At 44.4% G+C, this 12,374-nt stretch overlaps 1 protein-coding gene across 1 annotated transcript in view; it reads right to left on the bottom strand.

The window, feature by feature from the left end:
- The window catches only part of MYO3B (myosin IIIB), a 423,285-nt gene that overhangs the window by 98,928 nt on the left and 311,983 nt on the right, over positions 1–12,374 (bottom strand). Inside the window, exons 29-30 of the mRNA XM_059927242.1 lie at positions 7,745–7,846; positions 3,399–3,501 (exon numbers count right to left, since the gene is read on the bottom strand). Of these exons, the coding sequence (XP_059783225.1) occupies positions 3,399–3,501; positions 7,745–7,846 (205 nt within the window). The remainder of the gene's footprint in view (positions 1–3,398; positions 3,502–7,744; positions 7,847–12,374) is intronic.

The raw sequence follows: 12,374 nt of genomic DNA, 5'->3' as shown, positions 1-12,374 counted from the left end.
ATCACTGACGTGCTGAGATAGCAGAGCAAAGAGATGGAAGGAGCCTGTGTCCACATCCCTGAGTGGCCAACCCAGCACTGGAATTTCTCTCTTTGGACCTCTTATCCTGAGGGATCCTTGAACCTATTGAGTTCTGTTACTTGCCGCTGAGAGCATCACCATTGGCATGACCCTGTTCTCTTCTCATTATGCTCTGCCTGCCCACCCCCCACCCCCCAAGATTTCCTTCCTTTCAATCCCTGACTTGATCCATCCACAGGGCATTGAGGTGACTATCAAACACAGTGGGAAAAATGAGCCCCCAGCCCCCTGGGGCAGGGACGTCCTGAAACACTATCTGATGCATTATTCTGGATCCTGTTGTTGCCACTACCACTTAAAGATTGAGGAGGAAGAACATTTCTTTCACAAAAATCTGAATTCTGAAGAGTGGTCTTGGAAGTCAGCTTGACTAACTTATTGAGACCCACTGCATGTACTGGAAATAAGAAGAATGAAGACTCAGCCCTCACCCTTGAGAAGCTGACCTGCTAGCACATGGTCAACCACAACACCAGGCAAAAACAGGAAGAGCCACAGAGAGTGATACACCAAAGTGTGGTCTGAGGACACAGTCTGTGAATGTTACCACTCACAATGTCGTAAGGGCTAGTACCAGAATGCAAATCAATTCAATTCATTACCAAGTATCTTGTTTCATTTGGCTGAGATTACATATGTGTGTATGTGTGTGTATGTTTGTGTGTGTGTATTTGGGGGGGGTGTTGGTGACAAAACTTTCTTGATGAAGAAAGCAGTGGATTGATTTACATTTGGACACAAGCTCATTATTTTGTTGTGAACCAGCACGTTGGGTAGTACTGTCATAAATGGACTATGACGGTTCACCGAGTGTTAGAGAGAATTAAGGTCTCTGTGGAAGAAAGGGATATGATGATGTATCTTGATGAAATAGGTAAGAACTGAACAGAAAGGAGTGGGAAGAGAGAACAGAAGTAGGTACATTGGTAGGAACAATATGAAGTCTGACTCCAGGTAGCCAGAGGGTGCGTATAGGGTCATACAGGAGGTGAGTCTGGAGGACAAATTGGAGCGAGACAGGGAGGGGCTTGCAAGAGCAGACTGAGGAGTCTGAACCTCTTTTGGTCTAAAATGGGAAGCCATTAATGTTCTTTGAAAAGTCAGAGTATGCTTTAGGACAACTGATCAGAAATGAGAGCTGTCAGAAATGAGAGCTGGTCTGTAAAGAGGAGCGAGTGGAGAGAGAGACAGAGATAGACGTAGGCCTGGGCCAGGGAAGGATGATAAGAAAGTGATTGGAATGGGGTTAAGTGAGAGGTAGGGATCAAAAATGAGCACCAGGTTTGAAGACCAGGTCACAAGAGAGCACTGACAGAAGTGGCAAGGTCAGGTGAGCCGGGGGAGGTGCTTGGTGGACTTTTCTATTGAGGCTCTGGTATGTGGATCAGGAATCCATGGGCAACAGGAGGTGGGTGTAGGAGTGTGGAGCTCAGAACAGAGATCTGATAATCACACTCACTCATCTGAGAGTTGGCACCAGAATACACTAGTGAGAGAGGATATCACCCAGGGGAGAAGTAGAGAAAGAAGACAGTCAAGGATTTGGAGAACTGTCGACATTTCAAGGTGGGTGGAAGAGAAGGAGGATAAAGACGGAGTACATCTTGGAGAAAGAAGCTGAGGACCGCGGTGCTGTAGAAACCCACGGAAGAGTGCGGTCCAAGGAAAGCACAGCACATGGCACTGAGAGCTGTAGAGCTTGATAAATATGAGGCTCCTGTGACTGGGAGCTGAGCTTCCCAGGGATTGTTTGAGGGATGTGGTGAGGGCACAGATCAGATTTCAGGTTTAGGGAGGGAGGGGTTGGTGAGGGAATGAGGCAACTGAGCTGGATGTCAGTCTGAGGAAGTCTGATGGTCAAATAAGAAGAGGGAGCGACAGGGCCAAGGGCAGGCTTTTGTTAGAATGGGGAGAGGAATCAGCAAAAGGGGAAGAGGCAGCAGAAAGAGAAGATGTGGCAGGAGGGGCTGGGCTGCCTGATGATGGCAGGGCCTGGAGGGCAGGGACACCACGGAGGGGTGAGCCAGGGAGGGAACCTACGGTCTTTTGAGATGGGAGCAAAGGAAGAAAGGACAGCTGAATAGAAGGAGCGATTCTATGGTGGAGGGAAGGGAAGTGGACGTTGCTCACAGCACTGTCCTGATATTCTGGGTAAAGTTAGTCATCAGCTGAGGTTGACGGCAGTCAGGCTGGGGCTGGAGCCATTTCCCAAACTGGTTCACTGACGTGCCCAAGATCAAAGAGCTGGAAAATGCTAGCTTTAGGACCAGAACCCAAGTCTTCCACCTGCCAAGTTCAGTGGTCTTTCTGTTGCAATGGAAATTCTAAACTTTGTTATTCTAATATGAGATGTTAGGTCTATACTATTTCATCAAGGACCCTTAAATAAGCTATTCTGACTATTTAGGAAAGGACAATCTGCCCTCCATATGCGTGGGTTTCACGCACATCCAAGGTTGGTTGAATTTGCGGTTGGGAAACCCATGGATATGGAGGGCAGACTCTACCGTGACATTTTATGTATAAGGGACTTGAGCATCTGCAAGTTTTGGTGTCCGTGGGGGCTCCTGGAACCAATGCCCGCGGCTACCGAGAGACAACTTTAGTCTACTTTGAAAGCAGCTCGAGCAATTTGAGACCACTAGTGAAGGACTGAGAATTTAATTTGTCAAGTTTCAAAAATATTAATAAGATGTCTCAAAAAATTAAGAATTATTTTTAAAAGTTACAAATCAAGGCCACCTCTTTTTCCAGGTGAAAATATGCGAAGAACTTTCTAATGGCCTGCTTATTTCTCCAAAATCCTGGAGTAAACTTGCAATAAAAATGATATACCCTTTTTGCATTAGCTTAAGCCCACAGTTTTGTTTAACCTCAGGCCTATTGCCTTTTTAGGCTAGGCAATTCTTTGCTGTGGAGGCCTGTCCTATGTACTGTAGGATGTGTAGCAGCATCCCTGGCCTCTACCCACTAGATGCCCTTAGCACAAGCCCCTGTGCGAAAAGTTGTGACAAACAAACATGTCCCCAGAAGGAGAGGGGGAGAGGGGCAAAACTGCCCCCAGTTGAGAACCACTGCTTTAACCTAATGAGGCCAAGTACAGGTTTCACCACGAGGAGAACCCACAAGAGAGGGTTGTAGTCAGGCTGCCCTGTGGAACAAAGACTTTTGCTCACAGAGTAATGACCTCTGACAGGGAAGAATCTGATGGGCAACACTTTTTAGCTCCACTCTCTCCAACTCACCAAAATAACACAGTGTAAGAAATACTGTTGTTTCATTATCCATTGGAATGAAATCTTATGGATGAGACTCACCGATCTTTCTCAGCAATAGCAGGAGAGTTGCTTGAAGTCTCTGCATGGCCATTGCTGGATTCTGCGTGTGGACTGCTTTTACGATCGATAGAGCCCCTCAGAACTGAGAGAAAGCAAATAAGTACTTAGAGACTAAGGATAAACTCAGAAGTAGGCAGGGTTTACTCTCCGCCGCACCTCTCTCCCCGCCCTCGTGCTGCTCCCTGACTTTCTGCAGCCTTTGTCTAGGACACCTCATCAAAACTGACCTGTTCTGTGATTACAGGCCTTGCTCAGTACTCGGTCCCAGCCAGCAAATTGGATAAAATGACTCATCTATAGGAAAACAAGCTACCTCTCTTTGACAACAGATATAAAGAGTGGGCAGGTTGGAAGTCCCAAGGTGAGGTAGATGGTGAGGGCAGCAGCACGCAGTAGCTGGAATGGTGCAGTGCTAGACAGAGTTAGGAGACCAGCCTCCATTCCCGGCTGGGCTGGGCAGGGCTGCCGCTGATGAGCACAGTGGTCGAGAAACACTGTCACAACATGGCTAGGATTATGGTAACTAGGGAATCATTCTAGGAGGAACTCAGTTCTGTATTGTGATCGAGGACAGCTTACTGGTGAGTTTCTCAAGAGTCGGGGGTCACAAATATAATTTCTCCTTCCTGTGACCATGGCAGCCATGACTGACTAATCATGGTCCCTCTCTCTTGAACTTTCATTCAGCTTCAAGTTCCTTTCTAACACAACGTTTCACATCAGTGGTTCTCAAAGTATGGACCCCACATCATGACGGCTAATCGAGAACACATCTCATGAAGCATCAACATCGCCTAGAGACTTGTTAGAAATGCAAATTCTTGGGTCCCAGCCCTGACCTAAGTGAACCAGAAAGTCCGGGGGTGGAGACTGGCAATATGTGTTTTTAACAAGCCCTTGAAGTAATCAGGATCCATGTTGAACTTTGGGAGACACTGCTCCAGATCAACAATTCTTAATCCTAGCTGTACATTAGAATCACCCAGGAAGATTTTAAATATGCCTGAACCCAACTCCCAGAGATTCTGACACTGATCTGGTGTGGGGTTGGCATCATTTTTTAAAAGCTCTCTAGATAATTTTAAAGTGTGGCCAAGGCTGAGAACCATAGTTCCATGTAGTCACTACCAATCCTTTAGGGTTGTAAAGAGACTCTACACCTATTTGCTATCCTTATTTCAGATCATCTGGAAACATCCAAACCAAAATACAACCAATGAAGATAATCTATAAATTTACCAATTGTGACATATTGTGGAAGGTGCATAAAATATAAAAGGTTGATGTTACAATGATGAAACATATAACACGACAAAAATGGAGTACAGAAAAAGAAATATGGAAATCAATTGTTTTTTGTGTTGTCTATTCTGGAAAGAGTATGCTCTGATTCTACATTATTGGTTTGGTTCCTTAGGCATATTTATCTTTTGTGTAGAAGAAATGTAATGTCTTTTCACTATCAGTGGTAGATAAGACCATCTGTTGTTATTACTATTGATATAAACACCAAAAGGATAAAGAGAACATTTTATATGGGACAGTATTACATTTTTATTATTACACACACACACACAAACATTATGACCAAACCGTGAAACAACAGTATTAAAAGAAGGGGGGAAAAAAAGGAGAAATCAAGAAAAATAGCCTTTTAGAATTTCATGAGCTGATCCCCTCCCCTCCCCTCCCTGTCTTCTCTTGATAGATGAACTCCTCTGGTTAGAGGACCAGGCAGGTTTCCTCTCCTGGAGATTCTAAAACATTGTTTGGCCCAAGCTCACTTGTAATACTGTGATAAGCAGCATAAAATCAAGAAATGACATAAAAAGAAAAAAGAGAAGCCCACTTCAGGGGCACAAATATCTGTTTCCTTATTAAGAAGGAAAATCGACACAACTCATTTTTAACTTTGTTCTCTGGCCCAGTTCAGCAGCACCAAGGGCTACCACTCACTGATCAAACCCTAGAAGGTCTTGCCCGTGTGGGAAGTTGAGGTTGCTATTGTCTGCACCTATTTTGAGATCCTCAGTATGAAAAGGAGCAATTCGGAGAAGAAGCAGAAGCAAAGCTAGGAAAGACCACCAACCCCTTTTGGTTTGGGGCTCTCCTTAGGAAGGTGCCCTTTCCACTACCAGGAAGAGAGAAGGCAGTGACACCTTTATTTGGAGCTTAGCAAAATGCCCCCAGTTACTTTGCCTGGGTTTCCAGTAAAAACCCACAGAGTTTCTATTCGTGTAATTAAAGGGAAAACTCATTCCTTGTTTCTTATTCATTTGCACTTCAGTCATCAAAATATTGATTTTTTAGAGTTATTTGAAGTTTAAAAACCAAACAGAAACTTACAGAATATTCTTATTAAAGCTTAGATGAAGTCTGCTCCTCCATCTCCCAGCTCTGCCAGAAGAGCAGGGATAAGGATTTGGGTCAGAGTAAAGAGCTAAACTTAAATAAGAAGGAAGTAATCATTATGTTGTACACCTGACACAAACATAATGTTGTAGGTCAATTATACCTCAATTTTAAAAGTTTTTCTTTTAATGAATAAAAAATAAGAAGGAGGTTGTCAAACCATTGAGTTCAAAGCAAAATCCTAAATTGTCAAATATTGTTAAATATGTCTGGTGACAGTTGGAATCACCTGGCATCTCTCTGGCAAATTAATTGTTAAACAAGGAGATTGGAGAAATGGAGCTACGGAGAAAAACAGTAGAGTAAAATAGGGTGATTCATTCTAAGTGAGTAGATCAAGTTAAAGGAATTAGACCAGTGACATGGCTGAGAAAACTAAATGATGAACTTCAATAGCAGAAACGTTCACAAAATATCAGACTTGAGGTATGTGCAGGTGTGACCACAGAGGCTCCTCCAGACATGGGTCTCCTGTCTTCAGGGAAGCATCCTTAAGTATTCTGGTTAAGTGGAATAAAGAAATACTGGGAGGGACTTCTCTGGAGGAGTTGAATCCTTCCAAAACCAGGCTGAACTCTAGAGCCATTCATATTTCCCAGCAAAACTGAGCCAATTCTCCACTGGACCATTTTGAAATAAGATGAAAAAGCATTTGACCATCAGGAGAAAAATAAAAAAGAAAGAAAACAACATAGCAGGTGTTGCAAACTCAAAATGCCTTTGGGGTCACTCAGGTAACACGAATATGTGCAGTGTCAGGCAGAGGATGGGGAGTAGTGGGGTTTGTAGTGAGTCAGAGGATGTACACCCCATCTGAAAACATTCGGGTTCAATGTTTCTGTAAAAAAACAAAACAAAAACTCTGTGTCTGGCCAAACAAAACATACCTGCGTGCTGATTGCAACAGGAAGACTCCTATTTCTGACTTCTGCTAGGGAGAAAGGGTCTAGACTGCAGGTCTGTAACAGCTAGACATCCTTTTTTGAAAAGAAAAGTGTCTCACTGTCTCCACCTCCATGTCTCCTCAAGTTCAAGAAACACTGCTGCTCCTGGGGCCCTCCCTTTCCTTTTTTTCCCACACCCTAACTTCCTTGCCCCCAGGTAAAGCTCCAGTTGTGTATTTTCTTGAAATCTAGGCTGGGCAGCAGATTCCAAAGGAGCTGGAAGCGCCCAGAGCCTCATTACTGGGCCTGGCGGATAAACTGTAACTACAAACTCTACCGTGAAATCCAGGGCAACTCAGCTTCTCTTTCCATACAATGTTAGCATTAGCGTTAAAGGTCATATTTTAAAAAATCGTAGCTTCTTCTTCAAGCGGAAGTCCAGGGAACTTCAAACTGAAAAATGGGAGGGTTCTAATATTTTTTAAATGTCTGAAAACCACTGATTTAGTCCAATTCTCTCATTTCACAATGATGGTAATTAAGGGAAGGCTTAGACCAGATACCCAAGTTTTAACTTCTGGCCCACAGTGTTCCTTCCCCCCCATGAATGTTCTCAATATGTTCCAGTGTCAGGACCATAGAAAGATCTTCCTGAGAAGCTAAACTTTCAGAAGGTCTTAAGGTAAATCAGAGAGAAACATGTCAGCGTCTGCTCTAAGAGGATGGGTGGAAGGGAGACAGCTGGTACAGAGAGCTGCAACTAGACCAGTTTCCCCAGTGAACAGGTAACTGGGCACCCAGGACAGCTGCGGAGGGAGGGCTTGAGCTTATCTCTGTCTACTCTCTCCCCTTCTGTGAAATCACAGGGTCCCCTGCAAGGCTGCCCCTGAATTTAATCAGCTGTCACCTGTAGGAAAAAAAAGAATGCCCGACAGAGGGTCCATATCAGGTGATCATTTCCAGCTCTGGAATCTTCTCTGGAGTGTCCACAAATACAGGACACCCATCCCAAACCTCTAATGACCTCACCTTTGTGGTCGCCGGGCTCACTGCAGTCTTGAACCTGGGCAGTTCCCCTGGTGCCCCCTGCAAGGGTGGGGTGTAGATCACAGCTTTGGTCTGAAGGGCTCCCTGTGGAATGAAACAAAACAGAATCTTCTCTAGGTTATGCCCTACACCTAGACGAATTACCAAAGTGGGAGATACAGTGTGGCTAGGGAAACCCACACTTTTCTTATCGTTTGAGGCTCCGAGGTGATGAATCTCACCCATGGGTTTGGTGTTGTTTTGAAGATTTAATACAGTGTGGTTGTGAAAGGGCACAACTACAGGAAACAGGAGAATTAGTAACTGTCTTGGCTGGACTCCCTACTAGCTTGGTGACATTGGGTAGGTTGGGTAACCTCTCTGTCTCACTGATTGCGTTAGTCAAATAGGGAGCTGGGAGACAAACAGAGGTCATGCGTGTACCAGGCCAGGGCTCCTGGTTTGACAACTGGATGGCTTTCCTGTTGCCTTTCAGTTTCCGCCTGAGAGTAAAAAGAGACAGGTCTCCTACTTCCCTCCAAACGTCTGCTCTAGGGCAGGCCTCTTTTGTCATGCAGGCCTGTTCACTGACCTTTGTGGGTCAACGGTCAATTACTCTGCCATGGAAAAAACAGGCTACACACAATTCTTAGTCGAGGAATGTCACCACTGCAGCTTTTCATCATCCAGTTAGCTTACTTCGCATTGATGAACACCTGAATACTTCTCTACCAAGACAGCTGATGGCTTGGGTGTAAAGGTGCTAAAGGGATGTTCCCAGCTGTCCCACGTCTTCTTCCATGCTCCACGACCCTCGAGGTCACAATGGGTTGAAGATGTCCCAAGATCTCAGACCACCTCAAGTATCTGGAGAGACCAGGTCCTTTCCAACTGGATCCCTTGGCTTTAGAAGAAACCATCCTGCCAGCGGGGCCTCCTCTCCACAGAGGAGACCGTCTTCGGGCTCCTCCCTTAGGCATCAACCCTAACTCTGTCTCGTCTCCCTTCTCCCTGGCCTGTGATGTAGACCCTGTTTCCTCTCTCATCTGCACCTCCTCCTAACTCTGGCTGTTTCCAGCTCTGCTGACGGTGCTTCTAGATATACCATGTTAGAATATTTGGGACCTCTGACCTTTCTGCTTTTTTATTTCCTCAGATGTGGTTTTTTTCAAGCCGTCCCTCTCCCTCTTTCTGGATGGCTCTCCTGCTTCAAGCATTGCTCTCCCACCCAGCCATGTCTCTCCATTCCTTTAAGGAGGCCCAGTAAACATTCCCGTGTTAACTAATGCCGGCTAACTCACTATACTTAAGGAGGCACACACAGTCCCTACCCTCATGGAGCTTGCATTCTGACACAGAGAGTGAGAATAAAAAGAGATATCTACCTGGAACCTCAGAATGTGTGACCTTACTTGGAAATAGGGTCTATGCAGATGTAATTAGTTTAAAACGAGGCCCTACTGGATTAAGGTGGGTCTTAAATCCAGCGATTAGTATCCTTGTAAGAAGGCCATGTGAAGACACAGAAAGACACAGGGAGAATGCATGTGACAACAGAAGCTGAGAGTGAAGTGATGGGTCTAACAAGCCAAGGAATGTCAAGGATTGCTAGGACCCAGAAGGAGCTAGGATAGGGGTATGGAAAGGATTCTCCCTCAGAGGCTCCAGTGGAAACCAACCTCAGTGACACCTTGATTCTGGGTTTCTAGTCTCCTGAACTGTGAGAGAATAAATTTCCATTGTTTTAAACTACAAAGTTTGTGGTAATTTGTAGCCCTAGGAAACTACAATAATATGAGAAGGGGGAGCTGATGGATGTTAAAGGTTTAACTAGAAGAAAGAGGAGAAAAAGATCAAGTATGCGCATTCAGCTTGAATTGGCTAGCAAGGTGGGGATGGGGTGGTGGGAGAAAAACTAGCAACAGGAGCTAGGAAAATGGCCATTATTTGTATTTAACAAACACAAATGTATGAATTATGATGTTCCATCCATTGTCCTAAGCCCTTTATAAAAATTAACTCATTTAGGGCTTCCCTGGTGGCGCAGTGGTTGAGAATCTGCCTGCCAATGCAGGGGACACGGGTTCGAGCCCTGGTCTGGGAAGATCCCACATGCCGCGGAGCAACTAGCCCGTGAGCCACAGTTACTGAGCCTGCGCGTCTGGAGCCTGTGCTCCGCAACAAGAGAGGCTGCGATAATGAGAGGCCCGCGCACCGCGATGAAGAGTGGCCCCCACTTGCCACAACTAGAGAAAGCCCTCGCACAGAAACGAAGACCCAACACAGCCATAAATAATAAATAAATAAATAAATAAATAAATAAAATTAAAAAAAAAAAAATGAAATTATAATTATAAAAAAAAAAAAATTAACTCATTTAATCCTCATAGGAACTGTAAAAGGTAGAGACCACTATTATTCCCATTTTACAGCTGAGGAAACTGAGGCACAGGGAGGTTAAATGATTTTCCCAAGAAAGTCACACACAGCTGGAGAATGGCAGACTCAGGGTTCAAACCTAAGCAGTTTTGCCCTAAGGTCTGAATTCCTAAACATTACAGGGTAGAGCCCAGTTATTTTAAACATTTAAAAATGATAAACCCCCACTGTCCTATTTTTTTATTTACAAATGGAAATAAAATTCAGACTATTTCATTCACATGCCTGGGCCTTTAAGGGTCCCACAGATTAGCCGCTGCAGAAGGAGGCTCTGGCCTGGTGTTTGATGACCCACCCAGAGGACAGACCCAGGGATTATTTTCAGCAGGGACACTGGGTAGGTTTCCTGGTTGCTGATCTAGGCTGGGTAAGCTTTCCTGCCTTCACCATGGACCTGGCAAAGGTGCCCACTGTACCTGGCAGAGAGGGCGCATAAAGATGAGGCACAGAAGCCCAGCCTTCCCCTCCTCACCACTGTGGGCCAATGGCGCGAGAACCCTGTGGTTTCTGGCTGGAGTGACAGCTGGTCAGCAGCCATCTTATCAGAATTTAAAGAGGCCAACTTGTTGGAGGTCCAACAGGCAAATGCCACCAAAAGCAGCACAAAGTCGAATTCTTAAAGAATAGAATCTCATTAACACTTTTTTTTTTCCCCCTACAGCTGCCATAAGAAACCCTGGCCTCCATCTCCACCACACAAAACAAGCCTAGTAATTTTAGGCCTATGAGAGCATTTTCCACCTTGATTCTTCACTACTTAATTCCAGTTATTATTCCAGTCAAACTTTGACAGAGTTCAGAGACAGTCTTGTCTGGTAACTGCTTTCTCTAACTTGGAGGCTAAGCTCCTCACCCCCTGACAACTACTGATCCTTTTACTGTCTCCATAGTTTTGCCTTTTCCGGAATGTCATACGGTTGGGATCACACAGTATGTATCATTTTCAGGTTGGCTTCTTTCACTTAGTAACATGCATTTAAGATTACTTCATGTCTTTTGTGGCTTGATAGCTCACTTTTTTTCAGCGCCGAAAACTATCCCGTTGTATGGATGTGCCACGGTTTATCCATTCACCTACAGAAGGACATTTTGGTCGCTTCCAAGTTTTGGCACTTAAGAGTAAAGCTGCCTGAATCTGTGCAGGTTTTTGTGTGGACACAAGTTTTCAACTCCTTTGGGAAATACCAAGAAGAACGATTACTGGATCATACAGTAAGAGCATGTTTAGCTTTATAAGAAACCGCCATACTCTCTTCCAAAGCGGCTGCACCATTTTGCATTCCCACCAGCAATGAATGAGACTTCCTATTGCTCCACATTCTCACCAGCATTTGGTGCTGTCGGTGTTCCAGATTTTGGCTATTCTAACAGGTAAATGGTGGTATCTCACCGATGTTTTAATTTGTATTTCCCTGATGATATATGATGTGGAGCATCAGACTGTCTTCCTCTCTTTTTAAGGGAAAAAAAGCCAATATTTTTATGTTGTTTTTGTGACCACCCCCAAAGCATCCAGCAGAGTGTTCTTTATAGACAGGATGTTCAGAATGTTTGGGGGGAAGGACAGCAGATTGGGAGTCAGGCAGTCTGAATTGCGGGAGGTTTCTTAGCCACAATCTGTAAAATGGGATAAAATCCCTAACCTACCTCTCAGGGTTACTATGATAATTACAGGAATAAGGTTAGTGGAAGTCCTTTGCATGAATGTATGAATTGTAAATTGCCATGCAAAAAGTATAAGATGTTATAAAAGTAAGCATTTCTATTGGTTAATCAAGAAGGAAACAACTCTTACCTCTAGGATCATTCTGGCTTCTTATAAAACAAAGTTATTTCCTTTCCTCTAAATTTTTCTTAAAAAGACAAAGTTCTGAAAGTTTACAGTAGCTTTATTCATAATCACAGGAACTGGAAACAAGTGCCCTTTAGCTGGCAAATGGACACAACTGTGGTACATCCACAGACCAGAATTCAGCTCAGCAATGAAAAAGAACAAACTACTGATAAATGTAACAACACTGATGACTCGCAAAAGCATTATGATAAGTGAAAGAAGCCAGACTCAAATATCTACATACTATATGACTCCATTTATATGACATTTTGGAAAATGTAAAATTACAGGGACAGGAAAACCATTAGTGGTCACCAGAAGCTGGGGGTGGGGAGGGGATGGACGACAGAAGGGGCATGA

The sequence above is a fragment of the Balaenoptera ricei genome, chromosome 7, assembly GCF_028023285.1.
Source record: "Balaenoptera ricei isolate mBalRic1 chromosome 7, mBalRic1.hap2, whole genome shotgun sequence".
Classification (NCBI taxonomy): Eukaryota; Metazoa; Chordata; class Mammalia; order Artiodactyla; family Balaenopteridae; genus Balaenoptera; species Balaenoptera ricei.
This window is presented reverse-complemented; position numbering and strand designations above follow the sequence as displayed.